We start from the raw sequence: 27,986 nt of genomic DNA on the forward strand, positions 1-27,986 counted from the left end.
ACATCGCCATAAAAATACTCAACAAAATTCTGGCAAACCGAATCCAAGAGCACATCAAAACAATCATCCACCATGATCAAGTAAACTTCATCCCAGGCATGCAGGGATGGTTTAATATCTGAGAAAACCATCAACGTGATCCATTATATAAACAAACTGAAAGAACAAAACCACATGATCATTTCATTAGATGCTGAGAAAGCATTTGACAAAATTCAACACCCCTTCATGATAAAAGTCCTGGAAAGAATAGGAATCCAAGGCCCATACCTAAACATAGTAAAAGCCATATACAGCAAACCAGTGGCTAACATTAAACTAAATGGAGAGAAACTTGAAGCAATCCCACTAAAATCAGGGACTAGACAAGGCTGCCCACTCTCTCCCTACTTATTCAATATAGTTCTTGAAGTTCTAGACAGAGCAATCAGACAACAAAAGGAGGACAAGGGGATACAGATCGGAAAAGAAGAAGTCAAAATATCACTATTTGCAGATGATATGGTAGTATATTTAAGTGATCCCAAAAATTCCGCCAGAGAACTACTAAAGCTGAAAAACAACTCCAGCAAAGTGGCTGGGTATAAAATTAACTCAAATAAATCAGTAGCCTTCCTCTACACAAAAGAGAAACAAGCCAAGAAAGAAATTAGGGAAGCGGCACCCTTAATAATAGTCCCAAATAATATAAAGTACCTTGGTGTGACTTTAACCAAGCAAGTAAAAGATCTGTACAATAAGAACTTCAAGACACTGAAGAAAGAAATTGAAGAAGACCTCAGAAGGTGGAAAGATCTCCCATGCTCATGGATTGGCAGGATTAATATAGTAAAAATGGCCATTTTACCAAAAAGTGATCTACAGATTCAATGCAATCCCCATCAAAATACCAATCCAATTCTTCAAAGAGTTAGACAGAACAATTTGCAAATTCATCTGGAATAACAAAAACCCAGGATAGCTAAAACTATCCTCAACAATAAAAAGGACTTCAGGGGGGAATCACTATCCCTGAACTCAAGCAGTATTACAGAGCAATAGTGATAAAAACTGCATGGTATTGGTACAGAGACAGACAGATAGACCAAAGGAACAGAATTGAAGACCCAGAAATGAACCCCACACCTATGGTCACTTGATTTTTTTGACAAAGGGCCAAATCCATCCAATGGAAAAAAAAGATAGCATTTTCAGCAAATGGTGCTGGTTCAACTGGAGGTCAACATGTAGAAGAATGCAGATCGATCCATGCTTATCACCCTGTACAAAGCTTAAGTCCAAGTGGATCAAGGACCTCCACATCAAACCAGACACACTCAAACTAATAGAAGAAAAAACTAGGGAAGCATCTGGAACACATGGGCACTGGAAAAAATTTCCTGAACAAAACACCAATGGCTTATGCTCTAAGATCAAGAATCAACAAATGGGATCTCATAAAACTGCAAAGCTTCTGTAAGGCAAAGGACACTGTGGTTAGGACAAACGGCAACCAACAGATTGGGAAAAGATCTTTACCAATCCTACAACAGATAGAGGCCTTATATCCAAAATATACAAAGAACTCAAAAAAGTTAGACCACAGGGAGACAAATAACCCTATTAAAAGATGGGGTTCAGAGCTAAACAAAGAATTCACAGCTGAGGAATGCCGAATGGCTGAGAAACACCTAAAGAAATGTTCAACATCTTTAGTCATCAGGGAAATGCAAATCAAAACAACCCTGAGATTTCACCTCACACCAGTGAGAATGGCTAAGATCAAAAACTCAGGTGACAGCAAATGCTGGCGAGGATGTGGAGAAAGAGGAACACTCCTCCATTGTTGGTGGGGTTGCAGACTGGTACAACCATTCTGGAAATCAGTCTGGAGGTTTCTCAGAAAATTGGACATTGAACTGCCTGAGGATCCAGCTATACCTCTCTTGGGCATATACCCAAAAGATGCCCCAACATATAAAAAAGACACGTGCTCCACTATGTTCATAGCAGCCTTATTTATAATAGCCAGAAGCTGGAAAGAACCCAGATGCCCTTCAACAGAGGAATGGATACAGAAAATGTGGTACATCTACACAATGGAATATTACTCAGCTATCAAAAACAACGACTTTATGAAATTCGTAGGCAAATGGTTGGAACTGGAAAATATCATCCGAGTGACTAACCCAATCACAGAAAGACATACATGGTATGCACTCATTGATAAGTGGCTATTAGCCCAAATGCTTGAATTACCCTAGATGCCTAGAACAAATGAAACTCAAGACGGATGATCAAAATGTGAATGCTTCACTCCTTCTTTAAAGGGAACAAGAATACCCTTGGCAGGGAAGAGAGAGGCAAAAGATTAAAACAGAGACTGAAGGGACACCCATTCAGAGCCTGCCCCACATGTGGCCCATATATATACAGCCACCCAATTAGATAAGATGGATGAAGCAAAGAAGTGCAGAAGTGTAGATCGCTCCTGAGAGACACAGCCAGAATACAGCAAATACAGAGGCGAATGTCAGCAGCAAACCACTGAACTGAGAATAGGACCCCGTTGAAGGAATCAGAGAAAGAACTGGGAAGAGCTTGAAGGGCTTGAGACCCCATATGTACAACAATGCCAAGCAACCAGAGCTTCCAGGACTAAGCCACTACCTAAAGACTATACATGGACTGACCCTGGACTCTGACCTCATAGGTAGCAATGAATATCCTAGTAAGAGCACCAGTGGAAGGGGAAGCCCTGGGTCCTGCTAAGACTGAACCCCCAGTGAACTAGACTGTTGGGGAGGGCGGCAATGGGGGAGGGTGGGGAGGGGAACACCCATAAGGAAGGGGAGGGGGGGGATGTTTGCCCGGAAACAGGAAAGGGAATAACACTCGAAATGTATATAAGAAATACTCAAGTTAATAAAAAAAAAAAAAAGATATAGTCCAGGAGCAGGGGGTTTCCAAATGGTGGATTTGGGAGACAAATATGTGGAGTTGCAGAAGCAGGATGTATAAGCATAGCAAGTTGGTCATAACGACCTTCCAAAACAAAGACATGCTTGCAAAGTGGTCATAACAACAGGTCGTCATAGTAACCTTCGAAGCAGACACGACTGCCATCACGGGGGCAGGATTATCAAAGTCTATCTTGTGGGCTATTCAAACTCTGCAGCTGGGAGGATGCTTCTCGTTAGTTTGCCATGCTCCTCCTGTGTACACCGTGGGCCAACAGCCTCTGTGTGAACCCCTGTGTTTTATCTCCAGCCTCTGGGCATGCTTCTGCCTTTCCTTGCCATGCCTTTGCCCCAAGGCCTAGCTCAGAGAGTTTCCCGACTACTCAGCTCTGACTGCCAGGGAAATGCTCACACTTCTAGTCTTTATAAAGATAAACGTTCCTCGAATGTGGACACATAGATGGAGGGGAATCACTGCAGCTGTGACAATAGGATGTCAAGGGGACGGGCATACTGCGTTCTCCTAAATCTCCTGGAACCCAAGGGACCTGCTCTGCCCAAAGGTAGGAAAGGGTATCATGGCTCTGGATCAGCTGGGCTCTAGAGCCTGTTTCTGTTCTGTAACCGACTCCAAGCACCTCGGCACGATGTTTAAAGCTCTCTGGGATTGGCCACCGAGTTCCATCTTCAGTGTCCACCCTTCGTGCCACCCTTTGCCCTCCTCCCCAATCTCTCACTGATCCATCCCAGGACACCCTTGACATGAGGCTGTCTTCCTCTCTGCTCAGACTCTGTCCCAGACTGTGGGTGAGTATCTCGGGTCCTAGCAAGTTGGTCATAACGACCTTCTGAAACAAAGACACGCTTGCAAAGTGGTCATAACAACAAAACAAACTACAGAGCTGTGACCTTGGAGGAAGTTATCCCCTTCTCCAGTCCAGCACGCCAGGGGAATAGACTGGCAAGGGACTGGCTGTACGCAGTCACTCTTCTTCAAAACCTTTCACCTCTCTGCTTAATGATGAAAGAGGGACACAGCAGCAGTCTCTAGTTATAATCCTTAACACTGTTCAACTCCTACTTTATTTCACTGATGACACATGACAAGTCATTTTGCTTTCCACTGGCAGAAGTGGTATAAAGTGTCCGTTCAATATAATCATCTATTAAATTATAAATAATTTATAAAATTAATTATAAATTTATCAATTATATTAATTTTAATTATTAATTATAGGTATTATTATAAAATATTAGTTGAGCAGTGATTTTTTTTTTACAGAAAACAAAGCAAAAGAAAACATGACGATGGAAAGTATAGAGTCAAAATGGGGGACACATTAGAGGAATGCGGTGCAGCAACCCATTGTTTCTGCTAGCTTGGGGGCTACAAGTGCCTCCCTTCTCTGTCTTCAGTCCCGCAATCTAGATAAAAGGAAGACACTAAGCATCTTAGTTCCTTTTATTAAGTTTGGCTGATAACATCAGAGGGTTTTATTCTATCTTGGTAGGGACATCAAGCCAGGACAAAATAGTCAAGAAGCGAGGACCATGATAAAATACCCTGACAGAAACAACTCAAGGAGAAATTCCCTCATAGATCTCACTGTGCCAAAAGTATCCAGGAAAACATCCAAGATCCTTGGTGAATATCACTGAATCACTTACTATTGTGACAGAAATATGGGGTCATGTCTGTTTAATCTACTTCCTTTGGTCAAGAGAGAAAAAAATCTCAAAGATTGAAGAAGTAGGCATCACAGTGTCTTGGACGTTGGGGTAAGAGGAAAAATCAGAGCAGTGGCAGTGGGCAGGAGACACAGAGACAAACTAAATTTTCAGGGCAGTGGCCTAAGAGAACCTGATGTGAGAGTTTTGCCCAGGACTTTATGCAATGAAATCTGGAACTCAAGTCTGAGGCCAATCTGAACAAAGATGAGAAGAAGGCTGGATGCTTTCGCCAAGAGGGGCATGCCCAGGAGGTACTGTCTCCATCTAAATCATTTACTTCACAGTGCTTTTCACCCCCTTTTTCAGATGTTGCAAAGAAGCCTCTTTGGAAATACGAACCAGGTCCTCGGCAGTGACTGGAGAAAGGCACATTTCAAGTTCCATGATCCCTTCTCTGATCTGGCTTTTGCTTTACAAGTCGAAAAGGTGAAAGCAGGTTCAGTCATTTCCAGCTCCTAATCCCATGCTGATCTGTGTTTCTTGGTGGATGCATGTGCCAATCAAATGTAGAGATGAATGTGTAACTGTAAATGATAAAAGACTGTAAAGTTACCAAAGATTATTAGACTCCAACAATGTCCACATGTCTTATTCCTCCAACCCATCTTAGCTCTCACATGGTTCCTCTACAAGTTCCAAGGCCCCATAAAGATTCCCAAGGCAGAAGGAAATCTGCACACTCTTGTTTAGAATATCAGTAATCCATGTCAGAAGTTACTAGCCACACCTAAATTTCAGGAGCTAGCCAACTGGTTTCCCGTCTACTTCCAAGGTAAAAGTGTGGTATGAAGCAGGGCACAGTGGTGGCAGAGGGAGAGGACCTTGATTCCCCAGGCACTAGGCTGAGAGCATCACAGAAATCTAGTCATTATGGATCTAGCTTGGTGATGCAACCCAGCCACAGCCCTCAGAGAAGGTGACACAGAAGAGTAGGGTCCCTTTGCTAGGACACACCAGGAAGGGAAGGCTACAGAGAAGCACAAACAGCCGCATGCAGTTCCAAGATCTACTTCCAGGACCGCTGGCCCTGAGGTTCCACTGGAATGAAGCCCAGCTCCAGCCTTCTTACCCCACTGCTCTTTTTACCCACTCAGGGAGGTGCCCAGAGCATTCAGATGGCTGTTCAAGGATCTATCATCAAATATTTACTGTTCGCAAGAGAAGGGAAAGACTGCAGCCTTCACAGGTAAGAGGACTGTGCTTAGCACTTAAGAGTGGCCCAAGGACTTGGAATCTTTATATGCCAACCCATCACAGTGAAATTCTCAGGTTGCTTCAGGAAGGATTTTTGCCCCTTAAGACAGAAATTGCTTAGGTTCTCCCAGAGGGCTGGGTTACACTGGGGAGGGTTTTCATGTCTGATGTTGCAGTCAATGTTTGCCTGCAAAATGAGCTTGGCAGAGTCCATATTCTCGTGCAGACCACCTGCTGAGCCAAGTGGAGACACCAGGTTTCAGACATGCTCATTTCCCCATCATTGTCTAGGAAGATCCAACCCAACAAACATCTCAAGGAGACTCAAGCAGTGAGGAAAAATCTGTGCTGACATAGGACAATATATTGTACTTAGCTCTCTGTTAAAGAATCAGCTTAAACATAATTTCATTTATTCTTAGAAACTAACAAACCTCTCTCGTGACCCCTACCTTAGATACTTAAAAAACAAAAATAAAAATCAGCAGTAGGCGTGTATCTCCAGCAAGATAAGTTATCACCGCAAACAAGAGATCAAGGTATAATGTAGTCTATGATCCTGATAGGTCTGCTCAACGGCAGAAGAACCTAGGACGGAAGTTTGTTCTGCAAGTGATTTATAAGGGGGTGACCTCAGGAGACATCTCTAGGAGGGCGAGGGGGCAAGGAAATGGAGGAGATGAACGTAAGGAGGGCAGTGGTCTCCAGACATGTGAGGGAGAGTCTAGGGGCAACCAGGGAACATGCTTTGCTCTTCAGTCTGTCCACCTTCAATCGAAAGGCAAGGTTTCTGTACCTCCCACCCCAGCCAGTCATTGGCTATGAGCCATCCAAAGAGAAATATATTATTCTTCGTCATTTCTGGGCAAAGTGACTCAACTCCATTAGGAAATTTGAAAAGCTGGAGTCACAGGGAGCAGGACCCAAAGTAGATGCTAGACATGCCCTCCATGTGAGAACAAGAGGTCATGCACACGCCCTCCATGTGAGAACAAGAGGTCATGCACACGCCCTCCATGTGAGAACAAGAGATCATGCACATGCCCTCCATGTGAGAACAAGATATCATGCACACGCCCTCCATGTGAGAACAAGAGATCATGCACACCCTTTCCATGTGAGAACAAGAGGTCATGCACATGCCCTCCATGTGAGAACAAGATATCATGCACACGCCCTCCATGTGAGAACAAGAGGTCATGCACACGCCCTCCATGTGAGAACAAGAGGTCATGCACACGCCCTCCATGTGAGAACAAGAGGTCATGCACACGCCCTCCATGTGAGAACAAGAGGTCATGCACACGCCCTCCATGTGAGAACAAGAGGTCATGTACACGCCCTCCATGTGACAACAAGAGGTCATGCACACTCCCTCCATGTGAGAACAAGAGGAGAACAAGAGGTCATGCACACGCCCTCCATGTGAGAACAAAGGACACATGCACAAGCACATAGCCTAACACATGGCCCAGGCTAGCCTACAGCTGGAGCTTTGTAGTTCTTCTGTCCCATCCAAGTGCTAGACAGACTGTACAAATAACTGATAGCCTCTGCTGGTGTTTCTTTGCGAAAAGCACATGTTATATTTTGAAAAACCAAGCAGAGGGAAGATTATTCCCACTTTCCAGAGCAGTTGGAGGCCCTCGGGGCACTGGGTCCAATGCAAAGAGCAGAGACTTGGTACCTAGATGGCCTGAGTGTGGACCAGAGACCTTCCATTTTAAAGATGAGAGTCCAGAGCAACTACTCTGTATTGCTCTCCCCTCTCTGTATTTCGCTCTCCCCTTAACCCTAAAATGGGGACAATCCTAGTATTGCCATAGAGCAAGTCTGGATTACCTGAGGTGACGTGTGCACAGTTCCGACTGCCGTGAGTGGTGGCTAAGGGGGAGCCGAAGCTACTTCTTCGTAGGTGTGCTCAGGTGGAAACTGAAGAGAGTTGTGCCTGAGGGAGTGAAACGTGCAGTGGGAAAGGCTTTGTGAAATGAACGTCAGTGAGACAAAACTGCAGCGATTATTTCACATCGTACTTGGGAAAAAAAATGGCGGTATTGGTTGGCAACAAGTTCAGGGTGACCCACTTTGGAGTTCAGAGACAGAGGACACAGGTGTGCATAGGACAAGATAGGCTGCTGTGAGGTCTGTAGTTACAATCCGAGCAGAGAGCTCAGACTCACCCGCAATGCCCTCGCGTGGCAGGCTGAGAGGGAAGCCAGGAGGCTACCGCCCACACTCAGAGAAGGACACAAACGGGAGAGGAGCTCACTGCCTCACTGCCTGCATTGCAGCTTATGTAACCTGAGCCAGCGTGAACAGGAGCGAGCCCTAGCTGCTGTGTTAGCGGGCATCCTGTGGGCTGCAGGCGCAGCGCAGAAAGCCGTCGTCTGCTTTGTCACCGAAGACATCCACGGCACTTCAACTCTCGACTGCTCCAGAGACAATTCCATTGAGAGGGTAAGTGCGCTCCAGCCATTGTGTTGGCTAAAGAGCCAGTGACGCTGGAGTGTGGTCATGGTCATGGAAGCGCAGCCCCCACTGACGACCTGAATCAGCCAGTCATACCTTCCTCAGAGGGTGCAAGCGCCAAGGGGCCGTAAGGGATTGGGGCAGTGAACATGAAGAATGTCTCCTAAAGTTCCCTTTAATTGAGAATATACCGCACTTAAGCTGGTAGGCTTCGATGTGTTCTGGTGGTAACAAGTGCTGCTAAGCCCTGGGTTTGATATGCTCCACCATAAAAAGAAAAAGAAAAAAGAAAAAATCCATATATCAAGTCAACATTAACTATATTTCTCTATCTGTTACCATAAAGATAGCTAAGCTCTATCAGGGGAAAATCTGCGTATGGCCTTGTTATTTGTTATTTAAAACTGGGGGATGTGGCAGGGATGCTGTCGCCACCCCGCTTTACCGTGTGTGCTTTACGTGGCCTTGAGCTGGATGTCAGTTTTTAGCAAAATGTGATTTCTGTAATGAAACAAAACCTCCCTTTAGGTAATAACCGTGAAACGATCTCTCTGCGAGGTGCCTTTCATCTTCCTTTGCATTTTTATCTTCAATTCCCCATCTATAGCTGCAGCTGTTTGAATTCTCAGAGAAAGAAGCCACTGAGAAATTCGTCTATGATCATTTACAGCGTGTAAGTGTCTAAATGTTGAGATAATTCCTTTCTGTGGAACTGATCTTAGGGAGATCTTCACTCTTCTATGAAGCACATTTCTAATGGTTCTTGTTAAGGAAACCAGGTCATTTTTTGAAGGCTGAGGAAGGGCGGAATAAGAGACAGAGGAGCCTGCCTCTCCCTCCTCACAGCCAAGAAAGAGGCCAGATCACACAGATGCCATTCACGGACGCCTCCTTTTCTTCAGCTAATCAATCCCAGAGAATAGTACCTTTCAGTCCTTATATCAGGACTTCTTCTGAGGGAAGAAAAATGTTAAAGCAGGCTTACCTCATCTATTGAATAATAACAGAAATGGAGGAAAACGAAGTTGTCTGCAAGACAGACGGGTCACACTGACTTCGAGTGACTTAGGGCCTTGCAAAGGTTACTTCCCTTCACCTCTTCTAATGGACCTTCCACACAGTGTGCTTCTTCTCCACCCTGGGTAACAAGGGAGCAAAGGAGTGGATGATAGCAATAGAGGAATAGAAGGGGCTCTTGCTTTTTAACATTCTTCTTTCTATAGAGGAAAGGAAAGTGAACCAAGATTTTTCCGAAAATTAGAAACTTACAGCTTGAGTAAAGGATAACTAGTAGGGCAACCATGATGCTGTAAGCTGCAGGGTTTATGGGCAAAAGTGTGATTTATAAAACTCATTGCAAAGACAACAGAGGTAGAGAACTTAGGCATGGGTACATAGCACACATGTAGATGATCCTGCTTAAACTAATATAGACAGGGTTTTGGTCAGAGGATCTAAGCTGAGGCTGCAAACATGTTTCCCAGTCAAAAACTAAGAATTGGGCAGGACTGAGTAGAAAACCCATAAGCCCATGAAGACTGCATTGTTGGTAGATAGGCATGAGGGCCACCCAAGTCAAGCCAACCCAGGCTGTCTATCACGGTAACCCCACAAAGGAGGAACAGGCAGCCTTTCTTGAGTGACAGAGAGAACCCCTCAGGCAAGGCTGCAGGTTGTAATCAACAGATCTTAACTAATCCCATTTACTACCAATTACTTCTGTCCCGCATTCCGTTTTATTTAGACAGAGACATCAGCATAGAGATTTGGGGGCTACCTGTCGGCAGGAGGACCACTGTTGTCAGTTGAACTGCCCACCTCACTCCCGCCAAGTGAAACGTTAAGGTCCTAGGTACCTTCCCTCTAGCCTGAAAACACGCAGATTAAAGTTTCTAGGAGTGTGACTTCATCTGAAACTGGGTCTCTAAGGGTGCATTCAAGTTCTGAAAAGGTCACACAGGATCAGAGTGAGCTGGAATCCAATGGCTGGTATTTGGTAGGAGGGAAAATTTGCAAACGGCTTCATGGGATGAGCTCCATGAGAGACAGCAGAGGCAGAGAGAGGTCTGGGTAATGGTCCCGCAAGCCAACAAATGCCAATGATGTCAGCAAGCAATGTATGAAGATTGAGGGAAGGCCCTAGGAAAGGCCTTCGTGGAGAGCACTGCCCTACTCTCAACTTTGCTTTCAAACTCCCACTTTCCAGACCTATTAGGATATGAATTCCTACTACTTTAGGACATTGGGTTTTCTGACGCAGTGTGACAGCAACCCTGGGGAATCAGTACACGGTGTCACACGAGCTGAGCACGAGCCAGCACAGTGTCACAGCTCTGCACATCTGAATCTGCGCATGCCAAAAATAACCGGGAAACTTCTTGCCCGGATGGTGGAATCTGAATTTGTCCCAGCAAAGGTGGCGGCAGCACTGAGCTCACATTCCTTTACGTCTTCAGTTAACTGACAGGCTGCTAATCCCAAGGGGTAAATAAACTATGCCGTGATGAAGGAGAGTCAGAGCCGATAAAAAGGAGGTGCCCGAGTGACTCTGGATCCTGAGATGGGGGATGACTCCGGATTGTACTGGTGGGCCTAATTAACCACAGTTAGTTAGGTTAGCCTAATTAACCAATACAAATGAAGAGGAGGAGTTAGAGCTAGAGAGGTGTAAAGATAGAGAAAGGACGAGGTGGTGGGTCATGAGTAAGACAGGAGGACAGATTTAAAGTTGGAAAAAGCCGATCTCCATTAGAACCCAGATTAGTAGTCAGGTTAGCTGTGTCCATTAAAACCCATGCTGGGCTTGAAGCTCTAGATATTAACTCAGTGTTGTCCTCAGCCAGCAAGTCAGTGGTAATGTTGTAGCAGCAATCAGGTAACTAATACACAACAGCATTCCAGTTAGCCTCAATCCCTACCCTGCCCGTTTCTCTTACACCTTGGAGAATACTTATTCGAATTCCTGTCTGCCTCCTATGCCACTGAAACCTGTTCTCAGGCCTAAGGGTTCTGTGCTTTGCCAGGCTACAGACAGACATGTAGGCACACTAATCCATGAAGAAAAGAAAAGTGTGTCTTGATAAAAATCTTCCTGCTGCCATACCTTCAAATGGGGCTTTAGCCAACGAATAGACTACTTGGCAGTGAGAATACTGACAGAAAGCTAAGATAAGTCTAGCCCCTGAGAAGCTTGGATTTGATCAGTTGGGATCTGATCCATGGAGTCACAAATTACCTTTTGAAAGTTCTAAGCAGAACAGCTTTAGTGAGGGACAGTTTGTATGGATTCCAAATGCTTCAAGAACCAAGATGTGTACCATACACTAACCTTTGCAACAAATCCCCGGGGGGAAATGTATTATTTGCTGAAAGTTGAAGAGAAAATTAAAACTAAAGAGGCTAATGAATAAAACTGTCCTCGTGCACCTCTTCATGCACAGTCAGATCTGCTTCCGTGAGTCTCCTGCTCCTTCTGAATTCAATGGTGTAGCTTGGGAAGACATGGCCGCCAAAGGCAGGGCCAGGGGAGACAGCTCAGTGTAGACCAAGGGAACAGACTATGCATCTTAGCTATGATTAGAAGGGAATCAGTAAATACTACTAAAACACACACACACACACACACATGCACTTACCACTAGTAAGCTATGGTGAAGACAAAGAGAATGTTGGCCCATTCGTGGCCTTCTATTGAAGAAGAAGAAAGAGACTGAGAGAGAAGATGGTGACTCAGAGACGAAGAGAGCCTGTGCTCTTCAAGTAACCAGGAAGGAGGAGGGCTTTTCTGAGACCTAACACCTTGAAGTCACACCAGCACATATGCCATCTATCTGAAGTGTGTTAAGCAAAAATGTCTCCTCTCCCTCCCTCTCTCTCCTCTTCCTCCTCTCCCTCCCTCCCTCCCTCCTTCTCTCTCTCTCTCTCTCTCTCTCTCTCTCTCTCTCTCTCTCTCTCTCGTTCTCTTGCTCGCTCTCTCTGTTTTTTCCCCATAGTTCCAAGGAGAAGGAAGCCATGGTATCATCCTCTTCCTCTACAGCCTGGTCCTCTCCAGAACATTTGAGAGGTAAATGTTACAAACACCCCTGCGGGCATCTCCTACGGGATTGGGATCATAAAGATTCGGACCCTTGGGTGGGAAAATTTTATCTACCGCTAATTCTTCCGTCAGCGTGTCTTTTTCTTTACTTGATGTCCAGTCACTGTCTATGCTGTGCAAAGTTCTGTTCTTGGCACCATGGAAATATGAGGAGAGAAGGTGGAAGCACTCTCTGGGGGCACCGCTCTGGGAATGACGGATGTGCCCAGAAACACTGGGTGAAACCCAGGCAGCACCTGATGTCTTCAAGGGGTATAAAAATCACGAGTCTTGGTGGACTGAGAAGGAAGGACCCTACAGTAAGCACAGGAAGCTTCATAGAAGAGGCAGGCACTTTTTTTGGACTCTGAAATGCAAGATTTCGAGAGTCAGACAAGGGGTAGGGGCTCCCAGAAGAGAATACAAGACCTGAAATAGTGTTGTGAAAATTGTCTTCGACGACCATCATATTCGTATGGGCTATGCTATTATTTGGTTTATTTAAATTAACATGTATTTAAGTGTGGGCCTGCTCTTAAACACTAGCATTAAGATTCTCTTAAGTCCTTTGCTAAGATAAAGATATAGCAGTCAAGTCTGCGCAGTCCTGGAAACCTAGCCATTCAGGACTGAGTCAGGGGGATGACGAAGGCCTGGAAACCTAGCCATTCAGGACTGAGTCAGGGGGATGACAAGTTCAAGGTCTGCCTGAGTTACAGGGTGAGTTTAAGGCCAGACTCAGCTACTTAGTATGATTTTAACTCAAAGCAAGGAGTGAAACAGGGCCTAAAGAGCTGGCAGGAAGGGTCATCAGGCCAAAGGCACTTGTCATCAGCCTTCAGACCTGTGAGACCACAGAACCCAGAGTGTGAGAGAGAACAGATTCCCTACAAGCTGTCTTCTGTCTTCCACTGGGTGTGCTATGATTTTATCAAAGTGAGACTAGGGATGTAGCTCGACAATAAAGCATTGGACTGACATGTGTAAGGCCTCAGGTCCAACCTTAAGTGTAATGACTGAAACCATGTATTTAAATAAATATGCCACTACCCTGTGTGTGTGCGTGCGTGCGTGTGTGTATGTATGTGTGCACGCATGTGCGTGTGCGTGTTTGTGTATGTGTGTGTGTGTTGATATGTGCACATGCATGCCATGCACGCTGAGGTTAGAACACAGAGCCTTACAAACACCAGACAAGCTCTACTACTGAGCTACAATGTCCAGACCTTTACATTTTTTTTTTCCTGAGGATTATTCTTGCTACATTGTCCATGCTGACCTCACATTTGCTATTCTCCTGCCTCCACCTCCCACAAAGGTGAAATTATAGTACACACTGTGCCACCATGCTTGGCTATTAACATGTAAATGCTCACACCTATACCACTTTCTCTTATGCTGTACTTTGAAGACCACCACCCTCAGCTACGTGTTATCACTAAATCTTTACATGTCACATAGGAGGCACGCCCTCCAGTCTCATGAATAATTCCGCTCAGAAACCCAGTACTGTTTCCATCTCAGCACGCTCCACTGTTGACAACAGGAGTCCCAGGCCACCTTATGTGGTCAAGGGTTGGAACCTCTCTAGCCTCTCATCTTTAAGCCAAGAGATGAATTTGCAGCCACCCTGGTGTGCACTTGATAGGTTGGTTCAGGTCTGCTTTAAGCCAACACTCTGGTGTGTGGTCATGCGTCTCGACTGTCAGAGGATAAGCTAGCCACCTCTCTAGTGAGCCCAGTGTCCCTCCAGGGCACACGCAGGGACTGTGCTGTATGGCCTGCCTGTGTCTTCATCCTCCTTCCTTACCACGTATCCCTTACTTTACCATCCAAAGCATTGCTTCCCCATCATCCCTGCACAGGTCCCAGCCCTACGAGATATAGAAACATGAAGGATATGTGCACTGGCCTTGTTCCCGTATATTCCCCAATAGAATCACTGTTGCTGGCCAGATGCTGACAGTTCCCTCATTCTGCAGGCTTCAGAAGGACCTGGATAGCACCACCACTCACCTCTTGCAATCTCAAGCTGGAGGCGTCTTGTGCAGGCAGGTAGGTGGGAAGACTTTGCATTTCTTTTGTAGACTCTGAATCAGGTTTGTTTTCTAAGGAAATCCACTTTCTCCTCATACAAAACCTGAGCATGCTGTCTTTGAAAGATAAAGTATTATTACCAGAGCCTACTCTCTTCTGGTTTCCACTGTCCTTCCTAGAATAACCCTGAAAGCCTGAGATCTCGGAAACAGAAGATGCCTTGCCAAGACTCCCTAAGATCTGGCAGGAACAAATGGCATGAAACGTTTTAGCTCCATGCTTCCTAACTCACGACAATGGAAACCTCTATTAAAACAAATATAGAAGAAAAGCCAAGAGACTATTGTTTTCCTTCTATCAATTTCACAGCACATGTATGCTTTTCCAGAGCTCTGTTGATATGGCTGAATTCTTTACCAGTAAAAAACAAACAAAACCAAAGCAAAACAAACTGAGAATTTAAAATGACGTTTTTTGCCTTTTATGTGCTGAGCGTTGAATCTAGGCCCTTAGGCCTGACAGGCAAGTACTCTATTGAGCGACATCCATGGCCATTTCTGTAATACTTTTTAAAGGTTTTCATTCCATTGCTACCTAATATAAATATTAATGAAATATCCAATCTAGGCAGTTTTGAACATGATTTTGACTGGGAGAGCAAGTCCAAACGTCTTCAATGGCTATGAGGAAGGAAGATCTGAGGGAGCATTACATGGAGTCCTGACCCGCAGTGATGTTGGCTACTTGCAGTGGAGTAAGGACACTTCTGAGGGTGACCAGCTCTCACAGGTTAGTGTGTCTTAACTCTTAACTCTCTAACCAGAATGCAAGCATCTTGTCATTTTTAAAAGTTTCTATATGGATTAAATTCTGAGCCTTCTTTTCCTTTTGGTGCCATTGATATACCTCCCTCCCATCTCTGTCTCTCTTTGTCTCTGTTTTTCTCTCTCTCTCTCTCTCTCTCTCTCTCTCTCTCTCTCTCTCTCTCTCTCTCTCTCTCCCCCTGACTCTCTTTGTTTCTTTCTGTGTCTCTTTCTGTGTGTCTCTGTCTCTGACTCTCTCTCACACACACTCTAAATGGAAACATCCAAGTCTGTGTCCTTCATACTGTATTTTACATATTTTAATACCTACAAAGTATATATAAAATGAAAACATTGACTGAAAAACAATATTTGAAATACCCAGATACATGGACTTTTCCTTTCATGCCCAGAAAGCCACAGCCTCCTTCTCTGAAATATTGTGAGCGAGCAGCTCTACCCCCAATCCTCTATTTATGCAAATGAGTGTACATATTCTTCCCGTTCCTGAACTCTTTAAGACATATAGAATGGGGGCTCCATTTCTGATATATCTGTCACAAAGATGTTCTGATAGACAGAAAGCAAACAATGCACAAGTAGAGAACAAGGACTGGAAAGTGAAGACACAAACAGTTTCCCCAGACCATGAACCATGAGAGGTTTTCGTCCTGACATTCAGGAGAGACGAGGCCACTTCCATGGAAAGCAGCACTTCTCTGGAGTTCCCTCTGATGGAGGCTCCTTTGCCGATCCCTCCTAACCCTGGGGGCAAGCAAGGGCCCTTCTAAGCCCCTGTCCTCTGTCAGTGCGCCTGTTCCTGCTGGATGCCCTTCATGTGCACAGACTTTCTCACAAGGTGTGTTCGAATCGACAACCTTGCCTGCCCCTCTGCCTGTGTCTAGATACCGTGTGCTATTCACAAACCCAGCATCTCACCCACGTGTCTGGATGACATCAAGAAGATAGCATCAGGCCACACAGGGTGCTCGCTTTTATGCACAGAATGTTTTCCTCATTTGTCCTTAAGCGTATAATCCAGGTCTATCAGACAAAATGTGAGAAGCACCAAATAAACTAAGAGAAATTAGCCCCACCCTGTTATCCAGCGATCTGTCTTTTCAGAAATGCTTCCTTCTCTCTTCCGACCTCATGTGTAATCCTACGTTTCTCTCCTTAGTATCAGTTTTGCATTTATCTTTATATGCTAATGAGAATCTGGCCATTAGTGAATTCAATGGCTGCAAAAAACCCCATGACAGGAATAGTAAAGGCCAAACTTTGGTATGTCCTAGATGAGAACAGATGGGTTGTGATCATAAAGTCCCTAATCACATTTTCTAGACATTTTGGGGGTTTACTTTGGACTTTAGTATGTTTAATAGAGAAAACTCGGGCACAAGTAAGGGTTGTTTTTACATCTCTTGCTTTTCCGTTAGCTATCCATAAGTCACTGCCTGCCTCTGGTCTAATATTCTGCTTCTCTCAGAACTCAGCGATGTGCCAAGCTTCTGTTTTGACAAAACTGGGAAAATAAACTAGATCAAGTCCCAAGGAGTGGAACAATAAAAGTGACAATAATTTTAGTGCTTTCTCTATTATTACAGAGTTCTTTCACAATATGGTCAGTGTTTATGAGTTAGACCATGCCCCAACATCATCTTTACTAGTACTGATTCTTTTCCTTAATTCAACTCAAGTTTAAGATTGTTTTTAACCTTTATTGCTGTGGTGATATAAACCAAGCAATCGGTTTTTTCCCTTGTACACAGTTACATAAATACATGTTTGTTTTAAGAGTTTCTTCCCATGCCGCTGACCTCTGTGCCACAGTCCAGCAGTGGGCAACCCCTCCCATGTTTGGAAGCCTTGCTACAAAGGCAAGGTGTCCTACGGTGATAGAAAATAGTCCTACCTGGAAATCCACACACATTGGAGACCTCAGCAGGGAAAAGACCTGCCCAGTCACTTAACCTGAGCTGATGACTGATGAGCCTCTCCTGACCTCTGAGCAATAGGATGGGTCTGAAGCAAACAGAAGCATGGCTCTCAATCCCCACGGCAGGCCAAACTGCCGTCGGTACATACGAGACTTTGGCAGATGACAAGGAGCAGCGTCCTAATGTGTCAGTCAGCCAGGGTCACTCAGAACACTTTGTCGGAAGGATCTGTGTCCAGATACAAAAACGAGTCCTATGTGGCCCACACATGGCACATGCAGATTATTCTAGAACATGGTTCTTAACCTTCCTAACACTACTACCCTTCAGTACAATTCCTCACGTGTGGCGACTCCCAAGCATACACTTTTTTTGTTTCGGTTGCTACTTCATAGCTATAATTTTGCTACTGTTACAAATCATAATGTAACTACCTGTGTTTTCCATGGCTCTCAGAATGCATCCTGTGAAAGGGTGGTTTGACCCTCCCCCTCCCAAGGGGTCATGACCCACAGGTTGAGTATTGCTATTGTATAATTACACAAATAATAAATGCTGGCTAGCAATGACATCAATCTGGCTGCATACTAAACCCACTCAGAAAGCTCTGGGAACTCTCCGTGCCTGGGGACATCCCAAGCATCACCAACTGCATAAGTAGAGCACGCGTATCATCAAACAGAACTACGCATTAGGTTTTTAACAAGAGTCGCTGCCCTTTCATTTTGCATGGGGTCCTAAAAGTGAAAGGCCATTTTGACTCCCAAACAGTCTTACTTTATCTGGGGAACACTAGATGCTTGACCTTAAAATTTACAGATGATCTTAATGGTCAGCAAGGACTAGAAACCTCTGTCCCTAGTAAGACTTCTCGGCTTTGGACACTGTGAATACTTGTCAATCAATGGTTGTGGGGCTATGCTGCACGCTGCAAGCTCTTGGGCAGCACCTACTAGATGCAAGTTGCCCTACCACCAGCAAGGCAATCCAAAACATTTGCAGACCTTTCCAAGTGTCCCTATTGGGTGGTAAGGACAGAATTGTCCCTAGGTGAAAATTACTATTCTAAAGGAAGGATGAAATTAAATAAACTCCTTTGGCTCCGTGATTAAATCCACAGTGTGAGGGACTGAGGAACCAGGTGTTTCAACAGAACCTCCAAGAATCAGCATACCCTGTCTCCTGAGAGCTGACGAGGTGGACAGCCTTTTGTTCCCTTGTGACATTCGAGAGGCTTTGGGAACAAGCTGCAGGCTTTATCTGAGGCTAAAATGGAACAGGTGTTTGCAAAGAAGCTGCTCGGAAGAAAAGGACCACATCAGAGAAAATGCCACCACGGAGGCATGTCAGAGTTAGAGTCAAGGATTCACAGGGATCTGGCACTAAACCATGCTCTAAAGAAAATTACCTGCAGAGCCTAAAATAGCCTCTAATGGGAAGAGGATGTTTGCAAGGAACTTAAAGGCAGTTGAGAGCCCACAGCACATGAGGGAAAAAGAGAGCTTCCCTGCTGGGAAGAGGACAGGATGTCAGAGACCACAGGGCATCATCCAAGGCTTGCTTGCCAATTGGAAGTGGGGCAGAGGCTAGAGACTGCCTGGGGTCACGTTAAAAATCTACATAGAAATCAAATCTAAAATGCCTCCAGCTTTAGGGAAAGTGACTAATGTGGCTTTTCATCCTTCTTTTCTTGGACTCAGAGTTCTTCCCCCAGGGAGATGTCTGTGAATGTGCCCTCGGTGAAAATTGTCAGAAATTGTACACTAATGGCTTGAAACCCTGAGGACGTTTATGATGATGCTTCTGTCATGCACTCAGAGTTCTTTTTTTTTTTTTTAAATGTATTATGGAGCAGCTACAAGCAGACATTTGTCTTACTTAAGCTTCTGAAACATGGATATATAAAACACACACACACAGTGGATTTCATGTGAAGGTTTTTTGTTTTGTTTTTTTAACTCTTTCCATATCATCCTGCTGCATCAGGACAAAAGCAATCCTCAGCTCATATAGCATTGACTGGATTTTGCGCTCACACGCACAGGTGTGTCTCTCCCTACTCGTGACAGATGGCGGTTACAGTTAGACTTCACTCACTGTGGCGCTGACAGCTGTGGGCAGAGAGTACTTACTTTTGCCAGACTCCCTACCAGCAATGGATACTAGCAATGATGTCTTATTCCACTAACAACCCAAAGCTACGATCTTAAGCCCAGTTTGTTGTTTAGTCATTAAGTTAAGAGATTAGAACAGCCGAGGGAGGAAGGGAGTCTTACCCAAAGCCTGACTTGTTACATGTCAGAGAAAGGTTTTGAGTCCTGTTCTAGCAAGACTCCAAGCTCACAGTCTCTGTAGGACCATGTCAGTGGTTTGCCAATAAACTATAAATATATAAATACTAGTTCTTGGAGTTATGTTATAATTAGCACTTTAAAATCAATTATAAATACAAATTGGTCTAACACACCTTTAGTGTTTGCTGTGTTGGTGGCCTCTAACATTTAGACAGTGGTAGAGAATTGTTTTGTTTGGGTCTTTTTTGTTTGTTTGTTTGTTTGTTTTTGTTTGAGACAGGGTTTCCTTGTGTAGCCCTGTATGTCTTGGAACTCACTTTGTAGACCAGGTTGGCCTCGAACTCACAGAGATTCACTTGCCTGTGCTTCCCAAGTGCTGGGATTAAAGGCCCACATCACCATGGCCCAGCATAAGGATTTTGATGTACAACAGTTGAGTAGTTTAAAGCTAACGCTGGTATGAACTTCTGTGGATGTGAATCACAGTACTTGGTCGCATGTTTTCTAAAGTATTTGTCCCCATTCAGTTCCTAGAGAGGCAGATAACATCTATCGGTATCCGCACTTTTCACCTTTATTAGAATAAGCTCCACGGTGCCTAGAGAGGTACAAGTACCATTGTGCTGACTGCGGTGGATTCTGAAGTCAAATATTTCACGGCATCCTATTCTGGGATGGAAACACCTTGCAGAGCAGACATTTGCTCAAGAAAGAAAATGAGGTTTCAGAATAGTGTGACGCATACTGTTGGTTTGGAGAGCCTCCATAGCCAGGGCCCTTCCTTTCTGGCCCAAGGCACGGTAACACTGTGTGAGACTCACAGACGTGCAATGCAGTGCTCTCAGGACATTAGCTGGGTCCTACCCAGGGTGGGCACAATAGATTCGAATAGTATGTGTACGCACTGGTGAGAAGAACCTAAGAGAAAAAACAGTGTCTGTGTTTAGAAGTCAATGTCCGTGCCACCTGAGAGCTGGGTTCTGTGACTAAGGTAAACCCATCCCGTAGCTCTGCCTTTGTCTTCCCTGAGTCAATCTTTTCTTACTCTGTGATAAAACTGCAGAGATTGCAAAAAAAAAAAAAAAAAAAAAAGCCCACACATCTTTCTGTCCCAATGTCACAGCTCAGTGGGTGAGCTTTAAAAAGGGAAAAAAAGATAGTGTTCTCATCTGATGACATGGCAAGCCCCCTAGAGCTTACCAGACTGACAGTTCCTGCAGGAAGCAGCCAGTTACCCATGAGGCGCAGCGCTATTTTGAAGCCTCCCTGTTACTTTTCTATTTGAAGGTACAGGTTTGCGTGCGGGGCTCCAATACCTAAGTGAGAACATAAAGCAGTTCGAGTCTAACACCATCTGGAAAGCCTTAGGGGGTGCGCGCTATCCTCACACCTGCCGGTGGGAAGAAAAATCAACTCCGAGTTTTCGAAGGGAATGAAGTCATTTAGATCTTGCCAGAATCATTCCCACAGCAGCCCTGGCAGTGCCTACTCCCATCCCAGTGGTACCCTCTGCTCTCTTTACATCTTCCCTTTGGAGAGGCTGATGAGAAGAAACCCAACTTTGAAAATACCCAATGAAGCGGCGCTCTCTACACTCTGCCACTAAGTCACCAAGGTTGCACCCCCGCAGGCATGGTCCAATTTGTCTTTACAACATACCTTCGAACTCTGCCAGAGAAGTTACATTAACTGCGTGTTCCAGGTGGCAGAGAGGAAAGCCACGCCATTAACGGTGCTGGAATTGTCACCAGGGCTCGATGAAGAGAGCACAACGGTTCCTATACCTTTCCGCCATTCTCATTACCAGCCTGGGGCCCGGGGACGCGCAATATTAAGCTCATTATGCAAACGCGCTTTCTAAGCACTGTTGTACCAGAGGCCCGGGAAAGAAAATCCACACTGACTCGATATTTGCTCTCTCGATGGACTCCGTGCCCATCCTTCCTGTCCGTACCATTTCACATTGGCTTAGAGAAAGGCTTGTGTTACAGAGGTTGCTGTGGGTAATACTGGAACAACTGAGCTTCTTACACAATACACGAGCCTAAGAAGGGAGGTATTTTATTTATAGTGCCACTGTATCACAATTTAATTTCCTTTTTACCATGGCAACGTGCACAAGTTCAGAATTGGTGGAATCTCACCAACGCAATATATTTAGAATCCTGCAAAAGGGGGAAGGGTAGTTGGTAAACCATGTCTGTCTGAAAACAATTAAAATGCTTAAACGGAGACACGCCAGTCAAACGGCCCTGTGGAGTGCCAAAAAGGGGACAGGAGTTGGGGTGGAAGCTGACAGGATTCACCCAGAAGGTGTTCTGTTTTATTTTTACATTATTTTCTGTTTTCAAACTTGAGGGTTGCACCTTTGCCTCAAGCCAGGTTAATAATCCAGTTAAAAGAGTTAAATCAACATCGGAAAACACAAAAGGGAGATTTATCCAATGTGATCACATTGGAAAGAGGGCCAGAGAGATCCAGCAACAACCCTAAGCTCATTTTTGGGTCCTGAAGGGAGATCAAAGTTTAAATAGTGTGCCAAGAATTCACACAACTAAACAGTCCTGGCCAACGAGTGGTCCTGCCTACCCTCCGTCCATCATTATCTGGGCTCCAGTCTCATCCTGCAAGGTGGTCAGACCGACAGGTTATTAGAACTACTTCAAATCCGGGAGTTCAATTTCTCTCTTGGCTGGGGCCTTTTCTTTCTCCCAGCATGAGATTCTCCAGGAATGTCCCATTTGTTTAGGGTTCATTGTTTTACTAGTCTGACAGCCACATTGAGAGTCACAAGTGTCTCTTTAGAAGATCTTCATTTCTGCCTGACCAGTTACATTACTCCAAACCAGATGTTTTCTCAGTGGTAATCTTCAGGCTCTTCTCCTGACTTGTTACCCGAAGTGCCACCAGCATCATGCAAGGTTCTAGCACAATCTCTCCAGGGGGGAAACACTGCCTGCTCAGGGTGAAATCTGGTCACTGTGCCATTCAGAAGTGCCGCAGGAGCTTTGACTTCTGGAAAGATGTCCCCTTTACAGCTGAGCATTCCAGTGACACTTATGTTCTGCACTTTGTTAAGTTGTATTTGTGTTAACCACTGTCCACTGCACAAAGAAACTTCTCTGGTGTCATCTGAGATCTGCACATGTCTGTGCATATAGAGATAAGAATTTAGGCAACAGTTGGTCCATTTAACAACAACAACAACAACAAAAATAGCACTTCGTTGACTCCAGGGCTTTCTAGCTCCCAACCAAAGGTTCTTGGCTAGTTTTAAACTATCAGGCGTGCGTTTCCTCCCGTGGAGCAGGCCTTAAATCCTATCATAAAGTGGTTACTTAGTCCTATAAAAATCATGCTGCTACTATATCCATGAGATATCTTGCCACGTGAGTCATTATTGAAGTGCACAGGTTCGAAGCTAGGTAAAAATGTAATGACTCCCACACCCTACCAGAAAGCCTAGATAATACTTTCCAATTCTATAAAAGCTAACCATCAGGGAGGAAGCTTTCTTGTCAGTTCTAACTTGATGTTTTTCATGTCCTATGACCAGTGTCTTCAAGAAATAGGCTCTTACTGTCAAGTTTCAGTGGGTTTCCAAGAGCAAGTGTAATAGTATGTGTGTGTGTGTGTGTGTGTGTGTGTAAATCTATAAGTAAAATAGGTTTCCATGTAGAGTTTTTCAAGCATCCTTACTTATCCCTCATCTACCCCTTCTGCCCCCCACCCTCACATCCCTCTCCACCTAAATCTGCCTCCCCATGATTCCTCTTTTCATACGGCCTCTGGTTTCTTCCTTTCCCTCCTTCTTTCCCTTTCTGGTTTCCCGGATTCTAAAAGTACTCCAAGTTACTTTAATAATCTTGAATGGAAAGTTTCTCAGAAACAGAAATATAGTTGTTTCACAAGTATCTGGTCAGTTCCCAAATATTTCCTCAGAGGTCTGGGATGCCAGTCTACTCAGATTCTGTCTGAAACCCCTGAAAGAGTTTGTCTCAAAAACCCTGAAAGATTCTCCCAATACCCCTTTATGTCTGAAGCCCAGTGATGGCTATAATCTCTTGTCATAACTTTGGCCACTAATCTGTACTGCCTTGTAGCCTCTGGAAATGCACCCATATCCACAGACAAAGGCCTGGTGATACTTAACCAGCTCAAACAAGACCTTTGGACCGTTAATGAGGCCAAGGCTTCGCCATATCATGTTGATTCAAAGTTTACACTCTCTTAGGGCAAACCCCTGGAAACTTCCTTGTTTTGTTCCAGACTTAATGGATGCCCTCTTCATTACCCAAGCACATCCTGGTCCTCAGTTCCCATGACATTTGCCCAGCTACCTCAAGAAATCAACTTTAGACATAGGAATTCTTGCCTGTAAATAGCAACTATGTTCCTTTCTGGTAATGGCAGGTAGTGACTGCTACATCTGTATTTCTGTTGGAATCAAAGCTAAACCTCTTTATGAGGCCTTTCAGGTTCCAGAAGAGCAGTCTTTAAATCAGACTTCAATGTGCATAAAGCTCATATACACTCACAAACAGGTCCTAACTGTTACCTTTGGCCCTAAGAAAACACCCTGCCTTAGAGATCCATGAAAGAAGGGAAACTGACCAGGCACCCTCCACCAAATGCTGGGGCTACTTGTGGTACCCTATTTGTCAGGACCCTTAGACATAGTAGCTCCATATGGTCCCTATGTCTCTGACCTTTGGCTTTAATTGCCCTCTCGACTACATTTCAAATGTTCTTCAGATCATAAAGCAGTTGGTCCATGGTCCAACTGCTGTGGTCTTTATTTAGTAATGGCTGCTCAAAGAGGCATCTTTGTGGTTCTAGAAAAGAAATACTGTATCTATACAAACAAATCAGGAGTGGTTTGAGACATGACAAAAAAGAAAAAGACCTAAAATCTAAGTCATTAAAATCTGAGAGAGAGTTTCCCAGTGCTGGCTGTCCTGGGAAGACATTTTGGATGGTTTTCCTAGCTTACCCTTTTCTGCTTTCATCTAGTTGGGATGAATTCTGCACTGTTCAGAACTCTAACCCACCATGGCAATAAGAAACCAATACACTCTGTCGTGTGTCTGTCTCCACCAATAACCTACATACTAGCTCGCAGGTATAAGTGTGCACAAGGGTGTTTCCCACATTTCCTACCAGTTTTTTCTTCAGTATACATGGTTTGTGTTACCAGAAACTTCACATATGCTTTGTGAAGCATTGCCTGACCTCGGGAATTACACTGGGAGCAATTACCCTAGCCAATGACACAGACAGAAGCGGCATTCTCATCTTCTCCATCTACATCCATAGTTATATTTCAGCTTACATTACCTTACTGTAAAGCCATGCTAGAGAATCTTCACCTTCTCTGTAAGGCCACAGCATTTTAAAATGCACAATCCATTCTGAACAAAGGGAGGAATTTCCACTCCACCAAATCATTCGTAAGTGCAAATTCATTCTCCACGAAGCCTCAGTTTTGAGTATTACATCACATACAATGGCCTGCAAGCTACCTGTGCAATAGGAAGCTCGAAGTGGAACTTCTTTTTCAACAGGAGGATGAATCGGCCTCTTTCACTACTCTGAAGGATCTTGATGTTCACCTGCGTCCTCCTTTCCCATTCCAGGTGGGCAGCAGGCTGAAGACTCCTGCGTTTCCTATCTGGCTGTGCAACATCAACGGAAATTACAGCATCCTTTTCTGCACAAATAGGCAGCTCTTATCAGACTGGAAAATGGAGCGCGTCTTTGATCTGCACTTTTACAGTGGCCAGCCCTCCCAGCAAAAGCCTGTGCATCTTACAATAGGTGGGCACTTGAGACTCCCAAGTGTGTGCTTTAGTGCACCCAGAGATAAAGCTGTCCTTGTTTAACAGCCGCGTGGTCATTCATGCTGCCACTGCACCAAACACTCAGACTTAGGTTTTGAAATGAAGCTCCTGCCAAGATCTAAATCCATTGTCATGTGTGGCTTGAAAATGGAGAGACGTGTGTGTGTGTGTGTGTGTGTGTGTGTGTGTGTGTGTGTGTGTACATACATGTGTTAGCATTAGAAATAACATGGAAAAACAAATACATTTTTAGATAAGATTAAAAAAATAGGAGTTAAAGAGTCAAATTTCCAGAAATTCTTCTCCCAAGAAAGGGATGTAAAAGCAAAGGAAACACAGAGTTCCACTGGCCAGTTCTGTACCCAGGCCAATGCTGTACCCAGGCCAACACAGGACAAGGCATCCAGTGATGGACCAGCTGAAGTGAGGATGAATTTTTGTCCAGACTAATTTGAAAAGCATTTTTGAGGGAAAACTATGAGCCAGATGCTGGGATGGACAGTAGCAAACCACGGTGGCAGGAAGATCCTTTTGTCTCCGTTACAACTCCAGTTCCTTAAGCTAACGAGGAAACTTTAAGAAGTCTCTAAATACTGGCACCTTTGACGAGACGTTAACAGTTGACACACGATTTCCATCAACAGCCTTGGCCCCAGTTGTATGGTTTTGTCAACAACTGATTTTGCATTTAGCACCATAACCCTGGGGTCCCTATTTTTTTCTGTAATTATGAGAAATGCATATTAGCTCATTTAATTTAGCGTGACATTGGCCACATGTTCTTTACCATCTATTACCATTCTTATTTCACCTTACCTGTGAGCTAAGCATCATCCCCTCCCCTGCTTACAAACATCCCACACATTCTGTTCTGAGTACTGTGTTGAGAGTGAATGTAACACTAGCATTAAATTCCCAGTGGCCATATGAAGCAGGTACTCTAGGATCTATTCTTAGTGGTACAGTTGCTATATTTGGCTGATAAATGAATCAGTGAAGCGCAGCAATGATATTTTACATACTCTCTCAAATGTCACCTGGCTCATAGGAGAGAAACCTAGGCCTTAAGAACAAGTTCTAGATTCCCAGTCTATACTCTACCTCAAAATGAACACTTGTTAACAAGTGATGGGCTTTCCTTTCATCTGTTTCCCAGGTAATATCAGTGACAAACACCTATGTGTCACATCACGTTGCATTAAATGATGTGAATATTCTCATCCCAACACATAGCTACTGCAGACTTATTTTATGTGGGTATTTTAACACACTGCCTGCAAGCATCCTTCCACTTAGCCAGTTCTAAGACGGTAGCACCCTGGGCCAGTGCCCGGCCCTTTGTGTCTTCTCCCGGTATGCTGGCTTTGTTGGGAATTGGCCAATGGACCTGGATGTCAATGCTACTGTTCTATTCTCAGATACTCATTCCCACCAATGGGAAGGGGGGCACCATGAAGATAAACGTGGATCAGGAAGACGGTTTTCTTCGCTGGAAAGTCTAATCAGAACCAAATGGAGAGAGGCTACCATCAACTGGAATGGAACTATTCCCTTTTTCTAAAAAGAAAACTAGGAAGGACTCTGAAGGGTCAGACAAAAAGGATGAAAATGTGCAGTGCAGGGCTGGGCGTTTAATTCCTATATTTCCCCTTTCGTGAGTCCCACTGAGAAGCACCCCTGTTGGTTTCTCATTCTTTCGCTATGCTGTGCCTTTTCAGTCATTATCGGTGCTGTAGAGAATGTGTTTTTATCCCAGGGTCTGAGTGGTAATTCCTTCATTTAATTCAGAAGAGAAAATACTGTCTCTCCTCTTCATGTTTTCTGAATTGTTCTTTTTCTGTGGCTTCATTAAGACTGGAGGCTGAGGCTCACTTCCATTTGAGGATGAAGTCATCAGAGCGCATCATCGGCTTTTAGTCATGGCAACAGCTCAAGTCTTCTCGAGCCTTCCTGGTACAGGCAGTGCTCCTCTCCAAGGACATCTCTCACAGGGCCACATTAGCTAAGGGGCCTCCTCCTACTGGGAGAGTGGGAGAGGGCGGTGCCCTGTGGGCGAGGAGCTCTGCAGGTGCTCAGACAACTCAAGCAGTCAAAGCATCAGGCAAAAGGAGACATTCTTCCTACCGGCATTCTTTTTGTTTCGTTCTCCTAAGGTAGATATAAATAATAACAACATAAACAGAGACCGTCTTATTCCTGCATAAAATAAGATTCTACAGTCTTTTCTCATCTCAGTGTTCAAAGACGAAAACATCCTTTAAAGAATGGGATCTTTCTCTCTTGTGCTAAATACCCACACGTTTTCCGAAAAGGTACACATACTAGACACACATTCTTTCTAGAAGATACAGGGGAAGCATCTAGACATTTTCCTACCCCCACAGCCTGTCTGCTGACTCACTAATTTAGGGCTTTGGGTGTAGAGATCAAAGAGATTCCAAGGAACAACTTCTCTGCACTCGGGGGTCCATGTTAATTTATTAAATGTCTTTTCATTTGGCTTAAGAATAGTATTATAATCTGGGATGAGTGGGGAAGACAAGGCTTCAAAGTGAATAATAACTTGTGTCAACAGAGGAAGCCCATTGGCTCAGGCGGCTGGTTATGGAATCTTTATCATCTGCGCTTTCATTGAGAATTTTAAATACAAACGCTGGTCTCCTT

The 27,986-nt window shown here is 44.5% G+C and overlaps 1 protein-coding gene across 1 annotated transcript; it reads left to right on the forward strand.

The window, feature by feature from the left end:
- The first annotated feature begins 4,344 nt into the window (after window positions 1-4,344).
- On the forward strand, window positions 4,345-26,883 carry Mindy4b (MINDY family member 4B). The gene is made up of 9 exons (XM_032899495.1): window positions 4,345-5,096; window positions 5,765-5,856; window positions 8,156-8,321; window positions 8,941-9,006; window positions 12,326-12,396; window positions 14,391-14,463; window positions 15,073-15,234; window positions 25,119-25,299; window positions 26,741-26,883. The coding sequence occupies exons 1-9, from the start codon at window positions 4,875-4,877 to the stop codon at window positions 26,881-26,883; spliced, it is 1,176 nt and encodes a 391-aa protein (XP_032755386.1). The 5' UTR covers window positions 4,345-4,874.
- The last annotated feature ends 1,103 nt before the right edge of the window (window positions 26,884-27,986 follow it).

Source organism: Rattus rattus, chromosome 4 (genome assembly GCF_011064425.1).
Source record: "Rattus rattus isolate New Zealand chromosome 4, Rrattus_CSIRO_v1, whole genome shotgun sequence".
Classification (NCBI taxonomy): domain Eukaryota; kingdom Metazoa; phylum Chordata; class Mammalia; order Rodentia; family Muridae; genus Rattus; species Rattus rattus.